General features: G+C 38.5%; 3 protein-coding genes across 4 annotated transcripts; 1 reads left to right on the top strand and 2 right to left on the bottom strand.

Annotated features, from left to right (window-relative positions):
- Positions 1–852: 852 nt before the first annotated feature.
- Positions 853–6,290, top strand: LOC136228591 (protein TPX2). Of its 2 annotated transcripts, none has more exons than XM_066017018.1 (18): positions 853–1,114; positions 1,685–1,770; positions 1,871–2,022; positions 2,103–2,339; positions 2,425–2,521; positions 2,616–2,726; positions 2,809–3,057; positions 3,158–3,220; positions 3,299–3,379; positions 3,790–3,945; positions 4,050–4,184; positions 4,277–4,357; positions 4,435–4,554; positions 4,640–4,806; positions 4,897–5,005; positions 5,095–5,154; positions 5,249–5,343; positions 5,886–6,290. In XM_066017018.1, exons 1-18 carry the CDS (start codon positions 877–879, stop codon positions 6,001–6,003), a joined length of 2,355 nt encoding a protein of 784 aa, XP_065873090.1. In that variant the 5' UTR covers positions 853–876; the 3' UTR covers positions 6,004–6,290. The 2 variants fall into 2 exon arrangements, with proteins under 2 accessions (XP_065873090.1, XP_065873089.1); XM_066017017.1 differs by having other exon boundaries at positions 3,787–3,945.
- Positions 6,291–7,942: 1,652 nt separating this feature from the next.
- Positions 7,943–25,131, bottom strand: LOC136229102 (putative E3 ubiquitin-protein ligase RING1a). The gene is made up of 10 exons (XM_066017672.1): positions 24,645–25,131; positions 24,449–24,494; positions 22,269–22,327; positions 20,718–20,799; positions 20,441–20,561; positions 20,319–20,360; positions 19,399–19,935; positions 9,867–9,974; positions 8,880–9,068; positions 7,943–8,162 (listed from the first exon to the last, which is right to left on the bottom strand). Exons 1-10 carry the CDS (start codon positions 24,934–24,936, stop codon positions 8,124–8,126), a joined length of 1,515 nt encoding a protein of 504 aa, XP_065873744.1. The 5' UTR covers positions 24,937–25,131; the 3' UTR covers positions 7,943–8,123.
- LOC136229040 (uncharacterized) lies at positions 14,492–19,278 on the bottom strand. Its single transcript, XM_066017576.1, has 5 exons — positions 19,252–19,278; positions 17,890–18,627; positions 15,830–17,791; positions 15,299–15,748; positions 14,492–15,208 (listed from the first exon to the last, which is right to left on the bottom strand). The coding sequence occupies exons 1-3, from the start codon at positions 19,276–19,278 to the stop codon at positions 17,618–17,620; spliced, it is 939 nt and encodes a 312-aa protein (XP_065873648.1). The 3' UTR covers positions 14,492–15,208; positions 15,299–15,748; positions 15,830–17,617.
- Positions 25,132–25,818: the final 687 nt, after the last annotated feature.

The raw sequence follows: 25,818 nt of genomic DNA, 5'->3' as shown, positions 1-25,818 counted from the left end.
GAGGGGCATTACACACATCAATCAGCGGTTTATCACCAATCCAGGTGTCATACCAGAAGCTAATAGATCTACCATTACCCACCTCCAGGCCAATCCCCGTACAGAATTCAGCAAACACGGCACTGAGCCCTTTCCAGAGGAAGGAACAGCTAACAACCCTCTCATTCGGGCCACCAAAGATTCTATCTTTCCGATACTTCCCGCACAAGAGACGGACCCAAAGGGAGGAGGGGCATTGCCACATTCTCCAAAGAAGTTTCATTAACAGGACTTTATTATTGTCCTTTGCCTGCCTAATACCAAGACCCCCCCTGTTTTTAGGCTGGCAAGCTTCCTTCCACGGGACCAGGTGAACCTTTCTCCCATCTCCAGACTCACCCCACAGGAAACGCCGATTTATCTTATCCAGGTCACTAAGGACAGGCTCAGGAAGCTTACAGGCCTGCATGATGTGGTTCGGAGCAGCACACAAGTTTTATTATGTAGCTAAAATATTTTCATACATTTTTTCCCTATTATGCAAAAACTAACTAAAAAATAAAAGTTATGAATTATTTATATTTAAAAATAAATAATAGGGGAAAAAAAGTGTTGCTTATAATTGGATGTAATAAAACGACATTTTCGGTAGATTTCTTTTCTAAAATATATTTCCTTTTCAGACCAAATAAAATTAATAGTAAAACGACACAGTTTAGGACGCGCCCAGTGTCTGTCTACGCCGAGAAATATAACCGTTGAGCCTAATATGTAAAAGGTGACCTGGCCGTTGGTTGGTGTGGGACCCTAATTCAAAAAAATTCGACCGTTAGAGTTCCTTCTTCTTCCCCCTAACGTTAAACTTCTCTTTCCACCTTCATTTACAACTAAAGATTCATGTATCTCTCTCCTATCCATAACATCAAAGAATCGAAAGACTCTCAATCTCGATTGTACAATTCTTTATCTATGGCGTTGGCGGAGGACGGCGGAGGCATCACTGGGATGACGATGATAGATGAGACGTATGAGTTCTCAGCCCCACGATTCTTCGATTTCACAGTAGGCGAATCGGAAGAAGATATGCGTAAAGCCGAACTCTGGTTCGAAAAGGGCCTCAGCTATGCCCCTTCTCGTACGTTTTCCTTCGGCTTCGGCTTCTCCTTCTTCTCAATCTTGTCTTTATGTCTGTTTGGATGCTAATTTATGCAATTGCTTTGTTCTGAGACTTAGGGTTTCTGCGTAGTTCTTCTATATAGAGTATTAGACTGAAAATTGGGGCATCTTCCATGTTGAAATGTTAGTTTTTGTTTAATTAATTCGTGATCTTGGGTTGGGTATTCCTTAATTTTGCGAATTCGTTGCTTAGTGGATTGATTGTTGATTGAATTGAGACTTGCTCAAACTTGTTGCTTCCTGATTTGAATACTGAGGATACTAATTAGGCTATAGAGAAAATACAACGAAATAGATTTTTCTCTTTCTGTCAATCTTTGATGCGAGAATTTATGAATCAACTTCTAAAATATTAGGTTAGCCATTTATTGGAGACAGGAAAGGCATGTGAATTTTTTTTCCTTTGGAAGATATTAATGTCATTTATGGCATGATTGCCATGTATTACTTAGAGTTGAATTTCTCTATTTCTACTGCTAATTCTAATTCTAGTTCATCTTGAATCTTTATTTTCCCTCTAATCATGCAGCTTTTATGCCCAAAATTAAGAGTACCAGATCATTTAAGGTTGAAAGTATGTGTGATTTTAGTGAGGCTGCAGAAGAATCTCAGAAGGTAGTGATGCTGTTTTGTCTAACATTTTGTATTTTCAGTTTATAATTTGACTAAGTAATTAGATCTAATGTATTACTTCTTCCATGATACTTCATTACAGGTCTCTGAATCATCATCAAATGTAACACCTGCTGAAACTGTAGAGGAAGGAACTACTCTTCATGAGGGAGGCAATGAAAACAATGGAAACCTTTCCAATAGTTCTTGTAGTGAGGAAAGGAAGGAGACAACATGTACCAAAGAAACAGAAAGGTTTGTATTCCAGTTACTTGAATTACCTTAATTAGTAGAATACAATGTTTTAACAGTATTCAGTTTCTTCATTTCATCAGAAGTTCTGGCTCAGTCAAAATTGAACCTGCTAATAGCAAAGTGGACAGTAAAATCGACACTTGCTGCACTCCGAAGTTACCGGTACCATCTCGAAAGGAAGGTCTAGTGACCAATTCCAAGAAGCACCAATCAGCTAAAAACATAGCTAGCATGGTTAGGAATCCATCATCATTGAAGCCAAAGCCCCAATCACAATATTCAAGAGCTAAAGCCTCCAAACCAGAAAGTGTCAAAAGGTTCTTATCTTAAATAAACTACTTGTAATCTTCTATTGAAATTTCTGTGGTATCATACTGATGATGAACTAATTTGCTATCATAGAGCCACAAACGCGCAAAAGTCAGTTGGGGAATTCAATTTAGCTCAAGAAAACCAGGCAATTAAGAAGCAGAAACTGGATGGAGGGGGGTCTAAACAGGTTGTTTGTTATTGCTGAGTTGTTATTTGAACTGTACAACCCCTATATCAATTCTATTTGCTGAAATAGTTTGTGATTTTTGTCAAAATTTCAGATTCTTAGTTTTAAACCCCAACAACCATTGCACCACAAGTCCAAACTTGGTGTCAGCAGTAGTAACACCAATCCATCTCTTGCTAATAGAAAGCCCAAAGAGGAGAGAAAGGTTTGTGTTGTTCTTGAGTGTGCTTTGTTTATGCAATGTTCGAAGCTGACATATTGAACACCTTTTTGTATTTGCTATAAAGGTTTATGTCCGGGAAACAGAACGAACACCGTTTGTTTCAATGGCAGAGATGATGAAAAAATTCCAATCAAGTACCAGAGACCTATCGCTGCCCAGCACTAAAGCTCCACTTACATTGACAAGGCCTAAGGAACCTGAATTTGAAACATCTCAGAGAGTTCGGTCAGTCAGAGTAAAGAGCACAGCAGAGCTCGAAGAAGAGATGATGAAAAAAATTCCCAAGTTCAAAGCAAGACCAGTAAACAAGAAGGTAGAAATTTTATTAGTGTAACTTTTCAATAATATGGTTGCACCTCTTTTGAGTTTTGACTAATCCTCTGTTTGGACATGGACATTTTTGCTTGTTGAAGATTTTGGAAGCTCCAACGTTGCCTGCAATTCCAAGAAGTATACCACAACTGCCAGAATTTCAGGTAGAATTCGAAGAATGAACTTATTCAAATCCGTTCTATTTTGCAAACAGCTAAACTGACCTTGCTCCATTTTTGCAGGAATTTCATCTTGAGACAGCAGTAAGGGCTAATCAGAATGCAGAATCTGCTTCAGTGGCCTCAACAGACGCATCACATCAGGTTTAGGAGCATTATTATTTTGATTTTCGTTTGTCATCATCTACTCATATACTATGTTGCACGGAAACAGAAACGGACACTTGGGGAACGTTATTTCTAAAACATAGGAGAACATATGAATATTAAAAGTATAATTAAAAAATGGTATTTAGACCTACAAATGATTAGAATAGTGAGCATAAAATAGGAATTGTGGAATAGAAACTATCATCAATTAAGAAATTAACGAGGACGTTTCAATTAGCTAGAATTATAGTCGGAATTAGAATTGGATTGTGTTTGCCGGAGGAAACGGTTTCCTAGACCATAAAAGAGTTTCCCATTTTCAATATTTATTGCCGGTTTCCGTTCGTAGATCCTGTTGGAACTCTATCAGATTTTACTAACACATGCAAATTTCATGACAGAAGTTTGATTGGAAGCCTCATCATCTCACTGAACCCAAGACTCCTCTTCTCCAGACTACTTTGAGGGCTCGTCCAACAAAGGTGAAAAGCACTGTAGAGCTTGAGAAAGAGGAACTGGAAAAGATACCAAGGTTCAAGGCTAGGCCTTTGAATAAGAAGGTATAATTCCATTCTACATTACTCCATACATCTCCATATATACTCTACTCATACACAACCTTACTTGTTCTTACTTAACAAATTTAATCTCTTATCTTGTTTAGATATTTGAAAGCAAAGGAGAACTGGGAATTTTTTGCAATGTAAAGAAGCATGTCACTATACCTCAAGGATTTCACTTCGCCACCGATGACAGGATTCCTCCACCTCCAGCTATGGTTGCTGATTTGCTCGATAAGGTAACTCGAAGAGATACTTATACTTCTATATAACAAGTTCTAGAATTTTGAAGACATGGGTCTCACCATTCTCTTTCTGTCTTCTATTTCAGCTTTCATTATACTCAGAACCTCGCCATGATAATCAAGTTCCAAGAATCACCAGACCAAATCCATTCCATCTCCACACGGAGGTACATTCATCCCCTTGTCCTTATCAACCTCTATTCAGGTTTATTGCATTGTGTTTAAATTTGTTGCTTTCTTACAGGAAAGAGGAGCTGAAAAGGAGAGGAAGTTTGTAATGGACCTGGCACAAAAGCAGATAGAGGAGGAGAGAGCCAGGGTTCCAAAAGCTCATCCATATCCTTACACCACTGACTATCCTGTGGTAAAAATTATAAATTTATGCATTGCCACACTTATTTCATAAGATGGTATTATGAGGTCATATAAGCATAATATTTTGTGTACAGGTTCCTCCAAAACCCGAGCCCAAACCCTGCACAAAACCGGAACCTTTCCCCTTGGAAAGTCTAACGAGGCACGAGGAGGAAATGCGAAGAGAAATGGAGGAAAGACAGAGGATTGAGAAAGAGGAAGCTGAGAAGAGGCAGTTCAAAGCACAGCCAGTTCTCAAAGAGTAAGCAAACCATACCTGTTTTGGTTTCATGAGCATGCAATTCAAGTCAATCAATCAAGTTATTCATCCATCTGTTGTTTTCTTATGCAGAGATCCAATTCCATTACCAGAGAAAGTGCGAAAACCCCTCACACAAGTTCAGCAATTCAGTCTCCAAGTAGACAATAGAGCTGTAGATAGAGCAGAATTTGACCAGAAGGTATATAAATCATCTGATAAAATATTGCACCTAACTGAGTATTTCATTCAGTTTCTTCACTTTAAACAACTTGGATATGGTTTCTGCAGGTAAAAGAGAAAGAACAGTTGTACAAGAGATACCGAGAGGAGAGCGAAGCTGCAAGAATGGTATCGAAAATTGATCTGTTGTGTTCTTGAGTTACTAGTTTAGTTTTTCATAAGAATAAAAATCTTAATGTGAAACTATGATTGTAAATTGCAGATGGAGGAAGAGAAGGCTTTGAAGCAAATGAGAAGAACAATGGTTCCCCAAGCAAGGCCAGTACCAAGCTTTGACCATCCATTTTGCCCCAAAAAGTAAGAAAATTTATCCATCATGATTCTTCTTCTGTCCTGGTGAAACATTAGGGTGTCAAAATGGATTGTGGTGTCTGTCATAATTGTGTTAGACGGATTGATGCAGTAAAAATGACCGTATTAAACAGATTGTATATAAATTATGTTGTAGTGTCGGAAATTGACAGCTTTAGCGAAAAAACTAATAAGAAATTTCAATTGCAGACCATCCATTTTGCCCCAAAAAGTAAGGAAATTTATCAATGTTTCTTTCCCGGTGAAATATTGGGTTGTCAAAATGGATTGTCGTGTCTGACATAGGTGTGTTAGACGGATTGATGTATATAAATTATGTTGTCGTGTCAAACCATCCATTTTCCCCCAAAAAGTAAGAAAATGTATCCATCATGTTTCTTCTTCTTTCCTGGTGAAATATTGGGTTGTCAAAATGGATTGTCGTGTCTCTCATAGGTGCGTTAGATGGATTGATGTATATGAATTGTGTTGTGGTGTTAGAAATTGACAGCTCTAGCGAAAAAACTAATGAGAAATTTCAAATGCAGATCGTCCAGAGGACCTACAAAACCACAGTCACCGAATTTGCGGGTGCTCCGAAGGAAAGAAAAAAAGAGGATGACAGTAAATAATGCAGTCTCTAGCCCAGCTTCTTGTATGAGATGATGCATCATTTGCTGCTCATGTTCAAGGCTCTTGAACAATTTTTTTCCGTCCCTCCATATTCTTTTTTTGTACACAAAAATATGATGTTATTATTGTAATTTCTGTTTCAGAATACCAATAGGAAGAAACTCTTGTAGGAAAATTTGTATTGTGAATTAACAGCTCCTAAATGTTGTTCATTGGTGACTAGGAGCCATTATATTGATTTTTTATAAATTTTATCTAATTAATGTGTCAAAATGGGTTATATATGTTATAAATGCAACAACAAAAATGATTAATTGTTTTGGGTTCTTTTAAATTCCATTATTTTGGGGAATTCTGGCACTGCAATCTTCCTATTTCTTTTGGATGAGTGTTGTTAGCAAATTGCATGTTTTTACTTTGTGTTTAGTTTTCTTCCTCTTTCCAATCAGCCAGTCCAAGTTCAACTTTGCAATAAAATCTTAGCCGGCTCACGTAAAGGCTTAAAATGAATGAGCAATAAGGCTTAAAACATCGTCTCCTTAACTTATTAAAAGTGACATATATCCTCCATTAATCACTTAGACCAAAACTTGTATAATCATTTAAATTTTGTTTAAACCCGAGAACTTGTCCTCCTAAACTTGCTTAAAATTCAATTTATTCATGCTCTCCCGTAAATTTAAGAGGTTAATCATGTTCAGGAAATCCAATTTTGGGTCAAGTTTAGGACTCATGATATACTAAATCTAATAATAAAGAGATCACTAATAACTATTGGAATCTCACTCCGCCTTTGCTGTTGTTGATGTTTATTGCAATCCAACTTAACTCTGCAATAAAACCTTATTGATAACATAATTTCTTCCAAAATCGAAACAACTGAGTAATTTGAAATAATAAATGATTTCAAATCATTTTTTCTCTTAAATACAAATAAACATAAACAATTAGACATGGACAAGTTTAGTGGAGGGTTTGAACACCTACTAGTGGCAACTGTATATGAGGCTTTAAAATTTTAGATAAACCCCCCAAAAAATATTAATTTAGCATTCATAAATCATGAAAGATCACCACAAACACCCTTTCCCCGTGAATTCTGAATCTGTCACTATAATTAAATGGAAAAAGCGAGAATCGGAAGTCCGTTGATGAGTTTACCTCTTATATATAGACTATCATGTAAGAGCCTGTAGTGATCAAGCTCATCATTCTATTTGATAGGCTTTAGCACTTGGTTGCTTCCACTCATTTTATGTACTCTTCATAGACACCATTGGACCGAGTCAGGGACACTCTCGTCCCCCCTCCCCTGACCTTCAGTCCTTTCTGCACTTGCTGCCTAGCCCACCGGATGACCTAAAGATTGCGTGGTTACACCTTTCAACATCATATTTACCTATAAAGAATGGAGCTTCCTAAGAGGTACGAAGTTAAAAGTGGAAAGACCGTAATAAATAGAATGTGAGGGTTTCGCTTCAAGTTCTATTCTTTTGTTGTGTGCGAAAAGCACTCGGAAACAATACAGGTGGTCGGGGGAGTTATACAGGCCTCATTGGGCACGATTGACTAAGTTGGGTAGTTAGTCTGAGAGCCAAGCCAGCTTGGAATAAGCTCATAGAATGCCATTCCGAATTCCGGGATTCAAACCCGTTCCCAGGTAGCAGAGAGAGAGATCAGCATAAGACGTGCTGGGGAATATCTGCTAAGTAGAAACTGGTAACTCTAGCCCCTACTCTACTACCAATCTCAGGCTCAAAACTGGTCAATGCGCGAACACTAAAGAGAGAAGTCTCGTCCAGGACTAATTTCCACTACTCTTACCGGCCTAACGACTGTGTGTTTCTTCTCTTATGCTATTACTTTATATACTACTTTATTTTCACTTTATCCCACTATGTATCATTTAATAACACGAGAAAAATCATCTATTCTTGCTTCAATCTAATCAAATGGAAAATAAATATGCATATTTAGACTAAATTGAAACTTGCATATAATAATGTGTTTTTACATTTGATTTTCCAAAATAAATTTCCAATGCCAAAGCCACCCCGAGATTTCTACTCACCAAACATAAATATGTACATATAATTGCAGACCTATCCTTTTTTTTCTCCTACAATAAACATTAACTTAGCAAACAGCTAGTTTTAGCAGATACTCCTCCCCTTCTGCCGATATGCTAGAATCTGCAACGGCCAACACATAAATAAAGAAGAAAAAGAAAAGAAGTGAGATGTAAGTTAGAATTAGAGATGGCAATTAGGTACAAAACCCCGATAATATGACACGAATCTAACACAAATTTAGTAGGTTGATGTTTTATTACGCATGTAATTGAACCCAACACAAATTTAGTAGATTGATGTTTTATTATGTAATGGACCATTTTTAGGTTGACACATAAATTTTTGGATTGGGTTAGAGTTCTACTTACTCGAAAATGACACGAATATTTAAACATACTATTATCGTTTTTACTTGTCAACTTCACATGGGTGATAAAAATTATAAGCAACTTCAACTCACATCACTCGAACCAAACATAAGAAGGCAGGGTATGTTAAATAGATTTTTTTATCAAACTTTTGGATGGTCGGGATTAATTTGCAAATCCAAAAAGTACATGAATGTTTAGAATTACTATTAAATCTATCTATATTTTTAAACGTTAAAATTAACAAAGGTAGTAAAATTATGTAACCCGAAAAAATGACACGTACTTATCCGATTGAGTTAACCGATTATGAAAAAATTATTTTGAGTTAGGTTAGAATCGACTAATTTGACACCAACTGGATAATTGACACAACACGAACACAACCCGCTTACATAAATTGCCACCCTAAGTTGAATCATGAATACAAAAATTGATATGGAGTAGCAAGATCCAAGAATCAACTCACCAGTCTATCTCTGTTGGAAGTGCAATTGACCCCAATTCCTGACAAAGTTTCCTGTGCTTTTAAAATTTGCAGCTCATCCATTGAAACTGGAGGATGAAGAATAGATAGATCTCCATTAGGCTTGTGCTGCCCTTTAACTAGCAATATTTCAATTTCCTCAGGTTGCAAAGGAGTTTGGAGAGCAACATACTGCATTATATAACATACAAAAAATAAGCAAAAGAAAGAAAAAAGGATGGAGAGAGGTAACAATTATACATTATACAATGAGCCCATATATATATATATATATATATATTTCATTTCGGTGAAATTTTGAGCCTATGTTTCATGGAAACTGAAACGGATATGAAGAGTGCAGTAGAAACCAAAATCGAAAACGATATTTATAAAAAAATATAGGAAATGAAAACATGGAGAAAACATGTAAATAGTAAACTATATTATCTATAAATATTTTAAGCTATTAGAATGTATGTTTAATTTATATGTAAAATATATATTGAAAAAAGCTCATACAAGACGCATAATAGAGGGAGAAATGAACTTTTTTCCTTTTTAAAGCTTGTAGAAGATGATCTAGAAAACATTAAGGATTTATATATGATTAGTATTTTGATGCACTTCTGAAAAGTGAAAACACATAATATCGGAAACGAAATTTCCAATTTTTTTTAAATTACAGAGACATGATCCAAGAGGACGAGCCTTGGCACAACGGTAAACATTGTTGTCGTGTGACTGAGAGGTCACGGTTTCGAATCTTAGGAGCGGCCTCTTGTCAAAAAAAAATGGCAGGGGAAGGCTTGCTCCCATAATGCACCGGGCTGCCCCTTTTTACAGAGACATGATCCAAAACATTTAAAAGTTTCCGTGCAATGTAATTGAGCCAATAGGTATATTGCCAAGCACACAGCAATAATCAAATTCAAGGTTCTAGAATAATGCTTTCAAAGAACAAAAATAGGTGGTGAGAAGAAATCTTACATCACATAAGTGTCTGACGGACAAACTTGGGCGACAACAAAGGTAAGGCTGCCGCAAATTTGGTGCCCTTTGTTTCTCCAAGGAAATGAGCATTAGGTGAACATCTATCTGCAAACAAGATGCAAGTCTTAGTAGGACAGAATGCACATTGCACAATCAGAAAACAGAAATAAGCTTTTAACAAATAAGGTAGGGGTCACAGAGGACGCATCAGGCATTTCACCACTCATCAAACTGCGAACCTTAAATACTTGCAGTTTTTCCATTGAAGTCCTTAATAAGTAAGTTTCAATGATGCATCAGTTCAAAACCGAATACAGGAGTACCAAAATAAACGAAATAACATGTAAAACCCAAATATACTTCAGTTCCATTTTAGACCCTAACCAAATCTAGAAAAAAATAAAAACAACAGAGAAAACTCAAAATACTTTCAAAAAGTACCTATTTTGGATTATTGTCTCAGCAACAATAAAAATGTGAATTTCTAAAATCAAATATGTCTGTATATAATACATACATGTAAATGCATAATGAAATATGTCTGGAATTGGCGTCTTCGTGCAAGGTCCTCAAGGGATAAGGCTTCGGTATGTGGCATCGTTGGGTTTTACGGCTTCCCACAATGTGGCCAAGTATGAAGCTTTGTTGCAGGGACTGCGAATTCTGAATATCATCAAGCCTGATAAAACAGTTTTCAAAAGTGATTCACAATTGGTAGTTTTATAGTTGACTGAAAACTTTGAAACTCATACCGATTCAATGAAAAAATATTTGGCATTGGTGAAGGATTTGTTGCAGGAAAGCAAGGTTGAAGGCCGAAACTTAGAAGTCCAACGCATTCCAAGGGAAGAAAACGCAGAAGCAGATTATTTGGCTAAGTTGGCTTTGACTCCAGATGGATCAAAGAATTGTGTTTGCTGAATTGAGCGGATCCTTTCGCCAAGCATTGATCAAATAGAAGTAATGGTCATTGATGAGTCTTCTGAGTGGTTCTATCATATTCTCACTTATCTTGTCACAGGTGTCTTACCTGAAGATAAAGTTGAGAGTGTAAAGATCCAAAGAAAGTCTGGGAGATATTCGGTTGTTGAAGGCGTTTTATACCGAAGGTCAATTGATTGTCCATGGTTAAAATGCATAGGCTTCAATGAAGGAAAATTAATTCTGCAGGAAATCCATGAGGGAATTTGTGGTGCACATGAAGGTAGGGATGGTTTGGCAAGAAAAGCACATCTACAAGGTTTTTACTGGCCTCAAATGGCTTCGGATGCGGCGGAGTTGGTCAAAAAATGTGTACAATGTCAACAATTTGCACCAATTATCCAATCGTTAGCTTCGGCCTTGAGAGTAATCCAGCCAGCTTGACCCTTTGCAACATGGGCCATTGATATTGTTGGAGCCTTCCCAGTAGCTAAAGGCTAGAAGAAATTTTTGATAGTTGTTGTGGACCATTTCAATAAATGGGTGGAAGCTGAGGCAGTGACTTCCATTACTTCGGCTCAAATTATAACCTTTGTAGAAAAGATGATTTTTTGCAGGTTCGGAGTACCACACACCATTATAACAGACAATGGGAAGCAGTTTGATTGCAAGGCATTCCGAGATTTTTGCAATTCTTTACATATCAAGCTTCGGTTCACTTCGGTGGCGCATCCACAAAGCAATGGGATGACTGAGGTAATGAAACGAACCATTGTCCAAGGGTTAAAAAAAAAGATTGGGGAAGGCAAAAGGTTCGTGGGTGGATGAGTTACAACATATCTTATGGGCATATAGAACGACTCCACGAGCGGCAACGGGAGAAACACCTTTCTCTTTAACATATGGAACTGAAGCCTTTGTTCCGGTCGAAATTGGAAGTTTAAGCCCAAGGGCAACTTACCATTCAATAGAAGATAATGAAGAAAGAATGAGACAGAAGCTGGATTACTTAAAAGAACGAAGGGAGCAAGTCTATTAAAACATCAGCTTATAAGCAGAAAATTAAGGCAACCCATGATAAACGGGTTCGGCCTAGACAAAATGGATAAAATGGCGTTAGCAGTGGTCACCACCTCCATTTGCCTCATACCTTATTTCCAAGCTCATATAATCATTGTCCAAACCAACATACCGATGAGAAAGGTATTGCAAAAGCCTGAAACATCTGGAAGGTTGATGGAATGGGTCATTCGCCTTGGCGAGTTCGATGTCCGTTATGAAGGGAGATCCGCGCTTAAAAGCCAAGTTCTGGCGGATTTTGTGAATGAATTCATGGAAGAAGACATCAGTCCTCCAAAAGCCAAGTTGGAAGAATGGACAATGTACACTGACAGGGCATCATCAGCAGAAGGCGCCGGAATCGGTGTTGTGATCAAAGGCCCCCAGTATATTAAGATATACTATGCGGCCAAGCTAGAGTTCTCTGCAACAAACAACGCCGCAGAATATGAAGCTTTGATACTTGGGCTACGCCTACTAAAAGAAATTGTACCAGAGTGTGTTGTAATTTACAGCGACTCAAAGTTGATGGTCAATCAGATGATCAAAAAATTTAGTGTTAAAGATGAAACCCTGGTCAAATATGTGGAAGAGGCAAAAAGATTACTAACCTACCTGGAGGGTAAGGAAACGAAGTGGGAGATGATTCATGTGCTCCGAGGATCGAATACAGAAGCGGACCATCTGGCTAAGTTAGCTTCCAGCAAAGATCAATGGGCAAGTCTTGAATGCCCATTCGAAGTAAAAACCAGACCGGCATTCGCCCCAGAGTCCATAGCACTTTTGATGTCCGCCACTGGTGACCGGCGGTTACCAATTCAACAATATCTTACAAACGGATGCTTGCCTCAAGACAAGGAAGAAGCTAGGCGGATGATGAGAAGGCAGCATATTTCTGCATGGTAAATGATCGCTTGTACCGAAGATCTTTTAGTCAGCCTTGGCTAAAGTGTCACGACAGAAGAAGGACAAGAGATCATGAAAGAATCGCATGAAGGCACCTGTGGAGCCCATGAAACATCCACAATTATTTTCAAAAAATCCAGGTTATTCGGATTCTATTGGCCTACTGCGGAACTAGACGCCCAGAAACTTGTAAAATCCTGCCATAATTGTCAAGTTCATGCAAATGAGACTCATACAGCTAAAAATCTACAGAAACCCATCATTGAAAGTCGGTCATTCGCCACATGGGGTATCGACATTGTTGGTCCCTTTCCTTCCACAAGAAAGCAGAGAAAATATGTGGTGGTGGTTGTTGATCATTTTACGAAAAGGGTAGAGGCTGAGGCTATTTCGACAATTGGCGCAGAACGGATGGTAGAGTTCGTAAGAGACAATATCGTCGGGAGATTTGGAGTTCCCGACACGATCATCACAGACAATGGGACACAGTTTAATTGCGAGGAATTCAGATCCTTTTGCGAGAACCAAGGTATTCAAAACAGATTCGCCTCGGTCTACTATCCGCAATCAAATGGAATGACCGAAGTCACCAACATAACCATTGTGAAAGGCCTAAAGAAAAGGTTAGGTGAGCACGACAAGAAGTGGGCGGATCAGTTAATGAATGTCCTATGGGCGTACAGAACCACTCCCCGAACCGCCACGGGCGAAACGCCATTCGCCCTCACATATGGAGTAGAAGTTGTCATTCCTATAGAGATACAAGTCCCAAGTGACAGAGCCCTATTCTACTATGAAGATCAGAATGAGAAGAGATTGCGGAAGAGTCTTGATCATTTGGAGGAAAGAAGAGAAAAGGCGTATATCCGGATTGCAGCTTATAAACAAAGGATTGCGGCTTATCACGACAGGAACGCCAAGCTTGTAGACTTGAATCAAGGAGACTTGGTGCTAAGAAAAGCTGACAAAATTCAATCTACAGAGGGCAAAGGAAAGCTGGGAATCACGTGGACTGGACCATACAAGATAGCCGCCAAAATAGGACCCCCCACCTTCAAAATTCAAGATATGGAAGGAAACACTTTACCGCGGATATGGAATATCCAAAACCTCCGCAAATACTTTCCCAAAGAGTAGAATGTAATTAAAGGTCTCGAGCACTCTTTTTCCTTTAATAGGGTTTTTCCCATGAGGTTTTTCTTATTAAAGGTTTTAACGAGACTCACATAAAAGACCAATTTGTTGTAATAAGGCAAGTCGCCATTTAATAAAAGTTATGTTTGTTTGGAGCTTCTCTTTTAAGTATTTTTTTGCAGAAATATAAATATTCCAGATTCAAAGATGGGAGGCAACAAAACATTCCCACTATAGAAAACACCACTACGGCGTATCTACTTTCTCCTCAAAAATAGGGGAACAAAAAGCCCCATTGGCGGACCAATCTACCTCAAATATAGAAAAAAGGTTGACCACCACCAAGGGCGGGTTAAAATTATCTCAAACATGAGAAAATTACACCCTAAACTCTCTACTCAAAGATAGGAAAATGAAAAGACCCACCGACGGATCAATTTACCTCAAAAATAGGAAAAAGATTGATTTCCACCAAGGGCAGTTTAATTTCCTTAGGGAAATAAAACTCAGAACCTTTGAAAGGTTCACACATTAGGGTACGGCTGACGACCTACCCTAAACAATCAAACAAATCCTAAGAAAACCAGATTCTAGAAAATTACTTGCTAAAAGATATAATGCATTAGTAAAAATAGTTCTGGAAAAGAAAAGGGTTCATTCAAACAATCACAAAAATTGTACTTAATTACATCAAAATAGACCAAGTCTATACTACGGCATCCTCCCCTGCAACTTTCTCAGAAGATGCATCCTTTGGAGGAGCCTCATTCTCCTTGTCAACAGCTTCCACCTGAGGAACTCCACTATCAATCTCCACAAGATCAGCCTTACCACCGGGCTCCTTGGATGCTTCGCTAAGGTCATCCGCCTCTACATCAAGGTTGACAAAAGGCTTCACGTCTTCTCCATCAAATTTCTTCAGCTCAGTTCGGATCTGACCGTGAATGAAGTCACGAGCATTCGCCATTTTGTCATACCTTATAACCTCCTCGGTGGAAGGAACGATCAACTCTGGATCCTCAAAACCTATCTCCGGATAGGTGAGCTTAACGTAAGCCATGATTCGTTCGCCATAATAGAAGACACGGTTACCACATAGGACTTCCATGTTCTGCAAGGCGGCTTTATGATCTTTGGCATCTTCGGCTAATTTATCCTGTAGCTCGCGGATCTTAGCATCTTTGCTCTTATTAAGAGCAACAGCCGCAGCAACATTGGAACTGGCAATAGACACTTCAGCCTCCAGATTTTTTTATGGTGGCCTTATCGGCAACACCCTGGAGGAGATCCGCCTCCATTGCACACATATGGGCATACGCCTGCCAGAAAGAGAGAAGTAATTTCAAAGCAAGATCCACAAAGTTAGGATCACTCTTTCATCCAAAAATGGGAAAAAATAAGAAACTTACTGCAAGTAGATCCCTCTTTCCCATCTTTACATGGGCAGGCCCAGAATACTTGGCGCGGTTCTCTAGGACCTTCCCCAGATGTCCAATGGCCTCATCCAGGTCGTCCATCACAGCCTCATTCTCGATAGCTCCTCTTTCTCCATGCTTGGCGAACCAATACTTCCCCAAATCCGGCTTCACCAACTAAACAGAAAGAAGCGGAAGTTAGAACCCACAATAAAGTAAGAATCTTACCTGTTCCTGAGTAGGAGGGAACCAATCTACTTTAGGCTTCCCCGCCTTCGCAGCGGCAGCCATTTGCTTCGCTCCACCAGCAGGAGCCGCCCTCGCCTTCTTGTCCATAGGAAGATTGGCACCTTCCAAAGGGCGTTTCCCATCCTTCTTACTGGGATTCGCCACTAGCTCGTTCTTCTTTTTTTGCCTCCAGCTCATTCATCCTCTTTCACCTCTCTGCAACGGCACTATTGGCGTCAGACAACTCCCTGACAAGGGGACAAGAAGAAAGTCAAAATTCGAGAAAAATAAAAGTACCTTAATCAAGTTGGGAAGTCAGATAATGGATCAGAGTGCCCACTCGGCGGACCAAAGGAACCCCACTCATCATAAATTCAAGGGCCTCAGCATAAGTCCAAGTGTCTGTCTTGACACTCCTCATAAGGTTCGCCACATTCTTCTCGATCGGGTTCAACTGAATTGATTCGATAGCCATATGCTGGGATTTATGATTCCAATACGCCGGGAACCCAAGAGATTCGCCCTCTTTCAATTTAACGAAAAAGAACTTTTCGTCCCAATTATGGACGTTGGTCATCTTATCACTAAAAGGGGAATAACCCCTAAACTTGGCAAAGGTTATGAAAGACTCACTCTTTCATTTGGAGGGCTTATGAAGTGATCTAAAGACTCGAGGGGAGAAGGTTACCCCCAGATTGGATGCCAAATAAGCATCCAAAGCCATATCCAACCAACCGCTTGGATGTAATTGGCTGACAGTGATCCCAAAGTAGTCAAGAACGTCTCCCATCTCTTGCGGGAGAGGAAGACGAAAACCCCTCTCCACGTGACTTTTATAAACCGAAAGGAATCCCTTAGGGGGATAGGCAGGGCGGTGATGGACATCCGCCAACATCAGATCAAAGCTTTTCATCCAAGGATAGTGATCCGCCAAATAGGCAAGATCCTCAAGATTCATGCGGGACGAAGTGTCTCCACACGAGGACCCTTTTTTCTATGGGGAGTCGAAGGAGAAGCCTCCATCCCCGAAACAACTCTAGAGTTTGCCGCTGTTACAACAGGGGCAGCAGTAGCGAAAGAATTCTAGGTTTCTATAAACCCAGATTGATAATCCTCACGCTTTTTCGAGCACTACGCAAGCTAGAGAAATCGCAGCTTGGAGTGCTCTCAGAAGACTCTGTGCTAAATGAGCACTAACTAGAACAGGACGAGCCAAAAAGCTCAGAGATGGAACTCATAAAAACAAAGAACTGATAAAAAGAAGGGAGACAAAACCAACTTACATGAAATCCCGAGACGAAAGAGGAACTCTAACGAACAGATTCTAGGCACGAAAACGACTTCGGAGGAAACTCAGGCGAAAATCAGAAGTTGAAACAATGAAGAAGTGAAATTGGAAGAAAGAGAAAGAAAAAGTTTAAAAGGGGCAAGATATCACTCACCTCGACGCGCACCCCCCAGACACCTGGCAACCGAAGTATGGCCTGGGACAGAGCAGCTATCAATAGGCCGCCTATTGACAGCACGTTCAGAAGATCAAAAGCCCTAAAGGACTTTAATGGCATTTTAAGGCGGGCTTCTGATAACATCCAGATATTATCTACGGGATCAAAAGAGCAATTAACCAAACGACCGCAGATAAGGAGGACCGCCAAAGCAATGGTGTATGAAGCAAGACTTAGAGGTGGCGGATCTACAGATTCCTCAACACGCCTCAAATGGTCAAACACCTTGGGAGATCCGCCGTCAAACCACGATACGCCCACAAAACGGCAAAGCCGATTCCCAATGAGGAAACTGATGTTAATAAAGGCAAATAATAACTCATTAATGAGCTAACGGTCATACTTGAATAAGATTAGTAACCGCCATTAATAAGGCATTAATGGAGACTTTCTAGTTGCCAAGAGTTATAACTACATGAGTATAAATAGCTTGAACCCAAGCTATTGAGGTACACACTTTCCTAAAACCCTACTTCGTGCTTATAGTTTATTCTCAGATAAATTACTAACTTTGGCATCGGAGTGTCCCCCGCCGATCCCAACGGCGCCTCACAGGGAAGTGCTCCAATCGAAGATTTCATCACCAGTCATCAAACCCAAAGATGCTTACCGCAACTTTTCGTTTAAGAACTTCCTGGCAGGCAAAAAGAACACTAAGTTGTTCAAAATATTCTGCATCTTTTGGCATCACAGAGAGACTGGAAATATCTTCTACAATCCCAGGAATTTCAAGGAAGCCATCTTCTTCAAATAGCTTGTGCCAAAGCCACAAAATTCAAAAAGTTAATAAAAACGGTGATTTTCATCAAGCAAGTCAGAAAAGTACAAAGCAATAAAGGGTGATTTTCTTACCTCACGGCGATCGTATTGATGAAAACGATACAGGTCATCCAGGCTAACAGCCTCTGTTACTTGATTTACTGTCTGATAATTTACTCCTTTCCAATTCCCCTCACCAGTTTTCTTTCTTTTAGCTTTCGGCTCTTCGGATGAAATGGTAATTCCTCTCTTTGAACGCTTTGTAGAAAAAGCGCAGTCAAGAGGGAGGGAAACTACCATTTTATTCAAGTTTGAACTTTGCTCCATTTCCCTCTCTGTAAATCGTTCAAGACGAAGCAATCTTTCAGTATCAGAATCTGTGTCCGAAACTGAAAGATTGTCTCCTTCAACAGTTATTTTGGGTGCCTTGGAAAAAGAAGCTACATCTTTCTTTGAGGGTGCCAATGAGGGTTTTGGTTGTTGAGGATTCTCTTCGGAGGATAGAAAATCTGAAGAGAGGCTCACTTCGGTATGAGGAATCGAAGAACTCACCTCAACTTTCGGGATTACTGGTGTATCTCCAAAAGGTCCAAGTGAAGGAGGAGTGTTCACCTGGATTCTATTTCCAGAAGGCCGAGTTGTAAAATCTTCCAAAGGAATGACACATTCGAGAGTAATGGACTTTGGAGCTGATGAAGCAAGTTGGTTTGTTGTTGGCTTGGAAATTGCAACAGGAATCGGTTCAGCAATGAGGTTTGGTTTTGATTTCGCAGCGGCTGAAGAAGTAGCATTCGGTTTTTGTTTTGTGGGAACCGAAGGGGATTGCTTCGGCTATCTTGTAATGAGAATTCATGCCTATTATTTATGTAATCCCCATTATATAAATTTGTGAAGAAAAATTGATTGATGTAGTTGTGATTCCATTACGATAAAAACAATAGGCTAATCCAAACATGGTAATGAACATCCATTATAATGGGCATTCCATTACAACATTAATTGCAGCGTACCAAACCGCACCTTATAGTATACCTAAGTCTTAACCAGTTAATACCAAAATTCCCACCTACCTAAATGGAAATTTCTAGATTGGTCCTGGACCAAACTGTTTCGGGAGGGACCACTGTAGAAAGTCTCCACCTAAATACTAACTTTCCTCACAAAGTTCTAGTACACACCCGAGCACATGTTTCCTTGAGCATAATTTTTATATTATAGCATTTTTATGTCTAAGAGAGCATATGCTCCGAGCGTATGCTAGAATTTCATCATTTCAATTGGCAAGCACAAGAAAAACCATTGGATCATGTTTTTTTTCAAAATCATATTTCCCGCTGCCAGAAAATTCCAGCTATGGTGTCCTTTATTAAGTTAAACCTTTTCCATCAAATATCAGTCGGTTCAGACACTTTTTGAGATAAAAAGACCCGCACTTTAGCTTTATTGAGTTCATACCTTAAAACCAACCTTTCTAAGTTTCATTTCATTTATGATAGAGCAATAGATAGATAACTTTATCCTATATCATTTAACGCACAAGAAATATCCAGGAATAACACTAATGGATAAACAAACAACAGCCAGAAGAAGAACATCAATTACCTCATCATTTTTCTCGTCTAAGCTCCTGAGATACTCCACCAACTTGGATAAGCGAGTACTTCGAGAATTCTTATTGTTGCAAGCACTAGAATTGCCGTGCCGTGTATGACTTCGAGCGCCACCCCTCCCCCAAGCAAGCATTTCCGTATTCCAAACAAGTCCAGGTGATATTCCTCTATTCTCTCTGCTTGCTTCTAAATCATTTTCAATAGATCCACCGTCCAGATTTGAAGTTGAAGAAGAGGGCTGAGAGAGGCGAATTCCTGTGCGTCTCTTGCGCCTGCGGTGCCTGACTTCTGTTGAGCGCTCATCAGTAGAAGATGAATCCTTACCTCCATTATCATCATTTTCTTCCCCAATGTCTTCGGATCCTTGAAAGTCAGTGGTTCTGCTGTTTCGTCTCTTCCTTGACGGAATTGTTCGATGATAGCGCTGTGACCTTGTCATAAATGGACCAGCTGTTTCTTTACCCATTGTGCGTCTCTTAACGAGTGCTTCAGTTTGTCGTTGAAAAATTTGTGCAATTGAAGCTTGAATCTATTTAACAGATTATTCAAACACCACATCATAATCACAAGAAAGAGTATATCTGAATTCATATAAGGCTCATGTAGGACAAAATAGCGTCCACTGCTGCTGAAGTCATCTTTTCAAAATTACAGAGAACTCAAGGATGACAATCAAAGAGTTAGCATACAAATGCAAAAGGTCCATGCAATGGCACCAAGCAAAATTCAGATGTCATATTCCTTTATTCAAACATGCTAGCTATAACCTCAAATGAAACACAAAACTCAAACCCTGACTACTTTTCCTGAACTTACTTTTTCTCACTTTTCTTCGTGTAATTATTTATTTTCCTAGTAACAGAGGTTAAATGCATGAATACTAGCAAGCCAGTAAAACATAAATGCACACACCTGTTTGTTCCTAGTCCTTTCCTCTTCATGAAAAGCCAATTCCTACAGACAAATGCTAGCTCAGTAACAGTTATATATTCTGAAACATACTAGAAGAAATAGATAAAATAAATAACTTGTACCTCCTCCTCATACTTGTCTATGTCAGGATATATAGCAGCAATTAAGGCATCATAATTTGGATCATCTCTCAAAGAGCGCCGACTTGCACAATGTGTTCGGCAAGCAGGACACTCATTATTCCTGCAATATATTACTACTTCAAGTAATAAAATTTTATTGTTACAGTCCTTTGAATTACCCCAGGATTTACCCTAACCACGGCATCGCAATTAAATAAGGATGCTAAGCACTACAACAAGGAACATCATGAGATGAGTGAGAATACTTATCACATACCCAAGTCGCATTGATTTGTCAATGCATTCCCTGCAAAAGCGGTGCAGACATTCCATCACAGTTCGTGTTTTCTTTATGATACCTGAACAGGATCGAAGCATGGTAAAGATTCTACTAAACTTAACCAGGCAATAACATAAGTTGCTCCTACAAACTGTTGTTTCCTTCTTAATCAAAATCCAGAACAAGATAGTGGACTAAATAAAATACAGAAGCGTTACAACTCAGGTGTTTCCTTAAATAAGGCACAGATAATAGAAAAGCACACTCTACTGTTCATGTTCATGATTAACATCCACTGTTAGTTGCTCAATCACAAAGAACAGAACCACCAAACTATACAAGCTTACAACTTCTCTTGAAAGAATCAGTTAAAGCATTGACTTTCAGATCATAGGTCTCAGGCCTGACTAATAGAGGAAAGTCATTCAGGATGTTTATTCTTTTTACCTACTTTTGAAGTTTTTTTTTTCTCTTTTTTCTTATTATTATTTTGGTGTAACTTCAAAACTTGTTATTCTATAACTCGAAGCAATCTCCAAAGGCCTTGATAACCTAATAATATGTAGTTCATGCAGATAGTAACTCACCAAGATTTTTCCCTAGTGAAAAGCTATAAATGTAACCAGTGTTAATTACTAAATAAAACATCCACGAGTCCAATCCAGAGAAGGAGAATCTATTGAACGTCTCGTGATACCCTCATCATAGTCTCTTCAATTTTGCCATGCAAGAGAAAGACAGTATTGTTTCAAAGCAAATTCCTTCATCTAATGACTATGGCCGCAAGCTCTCAAAGTATATACAATTAGGATCATTTCATTCATGAACTTGAAAACAAAAATGGACAACCAAGTACTTCCCCCTTTGCACTAACTCACTTAGGGGTGACGCGTAGTGCATCGGGCTGCTCTTTATGCAATATTGGCAACGATTTAGCTGACTGATATTGAGCAAAATATTCAATTGCTCACTCAAACGAAAATATCATTGAAAATTGGTTATTCTCTAATTAATTTAGCTATTAAACAGAATCATATACAGTTCCTATCAATTCATAAACTCAATCTCGTTGCAACTGTCCACAAGTTCAGAGATCACGCCAACAATTCAGTCCCCCTAAAGAGTTCCAAAGCCTCTTTCACATTCCCCCAACAAGTATTGGACCAAGGCCACCACTTACAATTCAAAGACGTCATTGTCGGAAAAATGTAGGTTCTCATCACAATTGACTCTTATTTCTAAGAAATTATTTTCCAAGCCCAATGACTAAAAGTAAAATAAAGCTGCACTTCAAGCTTCAAATTAAATAGAAACTTTCAACATATGGCTGACTCAATTTTTAAAAGTTGGTATGTTCCCTGATCAAGGAACAGCAACGTGAAAATCTGAGCACTTCATGTAAAGCTTAACACGTCACATCAACAAACCAAACATCTAAAGAACTCATATACCTGATAAACCGATACGACTTGACACATCAGATCTAGCAAACAAAAGCATCATCACATGGTTGAAAAAATAGGAGAAGAAATTTCATCTAAGAAGTACCTAGACATATTGGGCATTGTACATCCTTACGAATTTCTGGTAGTTCCACTAAGATAAACCTGCAAATGAAACCAATGATAAATTTAATTAAGTGAGTTAATAGATAAGCTAATCATTAGAATAAAACATGCACAATCCACCCCATCAAACACTTCTTAAGTTGCATGATTGCATGACAATTAAATTTGGACTGTTACATATCCAGAAGTGCAACAAACTTTGTTTGTACTCTGCACATATTATATATCTTTGATTATTTGGGTATGTGTAACTGTGACAGAAATTGTAGCTGTGGTTTCCCTATATGGTTGTTAGCTCAAATGACTGTCAGTTCTTCATTTGTTCTTCATAAGCCAATGAAGAGTTCTAACAATCTTGATCACACAACTTCTCTCACATTCAGCTCTCTATGGAACATAAACTAAGCATGTTATAACAGTTTCAGTACTCGTGAGGAAAGTTACTGAGCAACTGAAATTGAAACCACCAATAGAAAGCCAGTAATTAGTTTATACACGAGTTCTTGCTTCTAGAGAAAAATGACTGAGCCTCCTTTTTACAGATTGTAGATTATATGGTATAAAAATGAAAAATTAACTAAATTGATTCTTAATATGATCTCAAAGTGCAAACTACATCTTGGCACAGACAAGATCTAACAGAAAATAGCACTGCTATTTCTCCAGTTATTAAGAAGATCACAAAAAGGAGGAACTGAAATTGAAACCACCAATAGAAAGCCAGTAATTAGGTTTCTTGCTTCTAGAGAAAAATGACTGAGCCTCCTTTTTACAGATTGTAGATTATATGGTATAAAAATGAAAAATTACTAAATTGCTTCTTAATATGATCTCAAAGTGAAAACTACATCTTGGAACAGACAAGATCCAACAGAAAATAGCAATGCTATTTCTCCAGTTATTAAGAAGATTGCAAAAAAAGAGGAATGAAAGCTCTGTCACAGATATTTCAACCAGTCATAGAAATGCCTTTATATTCTATTTTCAGAATTACTGAATAGAGTTTTGCATTCCCACTATTTAAAAGAGAGGGTAGGTCAATAATGAGTCACAACCCAGAGATGAAATAGTAGATGGTCAAATACCAACAAATCCAAGCTTTTATCTCGCATTGCTAGTATGGCTAGCTATGTAAATAACCAATGAAAACATGATATTAACTATGAACTACAAATGTGGCCAAAAAGCTGCTGGAATGTGGCATAGTTGCATGTTCGTAATTCAAAAATCAGGCCATGAAGTCCTTATTATTATTATAGTGCAGCAGGTCACAGTCTCTACAATAATTGGCTAAAAGTTCACAACTTTAAGGTGATTACCCTATTAGTAAATGCTTACACGTGGCTTAATTTCATTACTTCGAAATGAGATGCAACAGGAACCCATGGCATTCCAACTGTCAGTTCAGATAGCTAAGCCTAGGGAAAATGATAAGAAAAATCAATTTGCATAGATAGGCCAGCAAAATAACAATCATTTTTTTTTTTCATATTCTGTGATCTTCTCTCAGTGGTTCTTACACAACAGGCAACAGCACATCATAGCATACATCCCGCTGTCACAGATTAAGTCTCATGCAACTAAAAGCCTAAAATGCTGATACTTGCAACATAGAAAGAAATAGTGTAGTCAAAGGCACAATTTTCTAAAAATCCATGTTCTAGGCAAGTTAGAAGAACAGTATTATAGCTAAATCTCATTGCAGTCTGAATGAGCAGCAATGCCAACTTAGATACCGAAAACTAGCAAGAACTTCTACACACCAAATATGCTACGAAACAACTGTTATTCAATTATTGTAAACTCCTCTCACAAGACAATATTTAGCTTCGCCAGAGATGTAAAACTACACCATGCAGCAACCTAATCGGGCAGAACCCAAACGTTAAAGACACTGTCACAATAATCCAAGTGCTACTGAAAATGTCTTCTAATAGCTACAACCCCTATTTCCTTTCTAATTCCCAGGAACGAGTTAAACCAAGTCAACATCAAACCCACAAAACCAACTTCCAATCAGATACATTATACATGTATTTACGTGTAACAGAGGATAGTACATAAAAACAAGTAGCTCAAGTAAATTACAAAGAATAAAACTGGAAGTTACAAGAAATGTGAATAAAGAGCGAGTAAGAGAAAGTGAGAAATGAAGAGTACTCTGGTTTTTCATCTTCAGAGCTGGAACATTCGCTTTCCTCAGAATCTGAGAAGATAAGAACACGAAACAGCAATTGCTTCAATTAATCACGAACATCGAAATCAATTGCATCACTAACCCGACGTTGTACACGTATAAACAGTACTATACACGTATACGAGTAAGTAAGTAGATATAATATGAGGAGGAACTGACCTTCTTCTTCTATTTGTTTCTCATCATCTTCTTCGTCCTGCTCATCTTCTTCTTCCTCATCATCATCATCTTCGTCAGGTTTCCGCGGCGCGTCGTCTTCTTCGTCTTGTTCCTCCTCCTCCTCCAGCTCTTCTTCTTCTAACGGTTGGTGAAGTTCAGAGTCATCTAAAGGAGATGCATCGAGGCGAGAATGTTTCTGATGGTACTGATGGCCGTTTTGAAGAGGAGGAGACGGTGTTTCTTCCTCATCGTTGTTGGAATTCTCCGGTAAAGACCGCTTCTGTGCCGGCATTGATAATAGGCTCTGAGATACTGTAGAAACAGAGTAAGGAAAGGGAAATGAGATGAGTTCCTCTCTCCGGTGAGCTCCTGTTTGGATGCAAAGGAGAGAGTGAGAGAGAAGAGAGGCAGAAGCGAGAAGAGAGAGAGAGAGAGACGAAGAAGAATAAGAAGAAGAAGAAGGAGCAGAGACGAATAGATGGGAGAGATTTGTTTTTTATTTTTATTTATTATTATTATATTATTTAATAATTTAATTTAATTTAATTTAATTGTTATTTCAGGGAAAGAAAAGAAAGTGAAAAATGTACTAAGGAGAGATCAGAATCGGATGTTACGCAACCAAAAGCAGCACATGGTGGCTTTGTAGGCGGCCTTCTGTCTTTTTATTATTATTATTTTTTTTTTTTTTCATGTATTAGAAATTTTAGTCAAAAATAGCAGAAAATATTTCACAAGAAAAAGAATCTTTTCAAAAAAAAAAAAAGAAGGAACATAAATTACAAATGTAACGTAGCAAAATCTTTAAATAATAAATGTTAGGCGTGTTTATCTTTCTAAACTTTTAAAATGTTTTAATAGTTTTTTTTTTTTGAAAAAATGAATGAATTAATATAAATCGAAAAGAATAACATCGGTAATTATTGGCGGTGGACATGCCCACTCGCCAAAATCAAAGCTAGAACTAACGGCCTTCACTAAGGAATGGGCTGCTAGGTTCGCTGATCTTCTAACAAAGGAGATCGAAACTAAGTTCAAATCTCGTAATAGTAAACGACAATCCTTTACAACATCAGAGAGATATGAGAGATTATAGTTTTGATGTTAAATGGCTTTCACAACTTCGTAACAGTCTGATTGAACTTCGACATTAAACAAATTCAGAGACTTGATC

The sequence above is a fragment of the Euphorbia lathyris genome, chromosome 5, assembly GCF_963576675.1.
Source record: "Euphorbia lathyris chromosome 5, ddEupLath1.1, whole genome shotgun sequence".
NCBI lineage: Eukaryota > Viridiplantae > Streptophyta > Magnoliopsida > Malpighiales > Euphorbiaceae > Euphorbia > Euphorbia lathyris.
The sequence above is the reverse complement of the archived record's forward strand: the minus strand, read 5'-3'. Positions and strand labels throughout refer to the sequence as shown.

Bases quoted from the DNA above. Each gene is read 5' to 3' on its own strand.
- LOC136228591 (XM_066017017.1), top strand. From the start codon at position 877: ATGTATCTCTCTCCTATCCATAACATCAAAGAATCGAAAGACTCTCAA. The intron at 1,115-1,684 runs GTACGTTTTCCT...CTAATCATGCAG, and splicing joins CCTCAGCTATGCCCCTTCTC to CTTTTATGCCCAAAATTAAG. The intron at 5,006-5,094 runs GTATATAAATCA...TGGTTTCTGCAG, and splicing joins GAGCAGAATTTGACCAGAAG to GTAAAAGAGAAAGAACAGTT.
- LOC136229040 (XM_066017576.1), bottom strand. From the start codon at position 19,278: ATGAAACTTAGAAAGGTTGGTTTTAAG. The intron at 18,628-19,251 runs GTATGAACTCAA...ATTACAAGATAG, and splicing joins TTAGAAAGGTTGGTTTTAAG to CCGAAGCAATCCCCTTCGGT. The intron at 17,792-17,889 runs GTAAGAAAATCA...CTTTGGCACAAG, and splicing joins ATCAATACGATCGCCGTGAG to CTATTTGAAGAAGATGGCTT.
- LOC136229102 (XM_066017672.1), bottom strand. From the start codon at position 24,936: ATGCCGGCACAGAAGCGGTCTTTACCGGAGAATTCCAACAACGATGAG. The intron at 20,361-20,440 runs GTACAAGTTATT...ATTTGTCTGTAG, and splicing joins TAGACAAGTATGAGGAGGAG to GAATTGGCTTTTCATGAAGA. The intron at 8,163-8,879 runs GTGAGTTGATTC...TGGCCGTTGCAG, and splicing joins CTTCCAACAGAGATAGACTG to ATTCTAGCATATCGGCAGAA.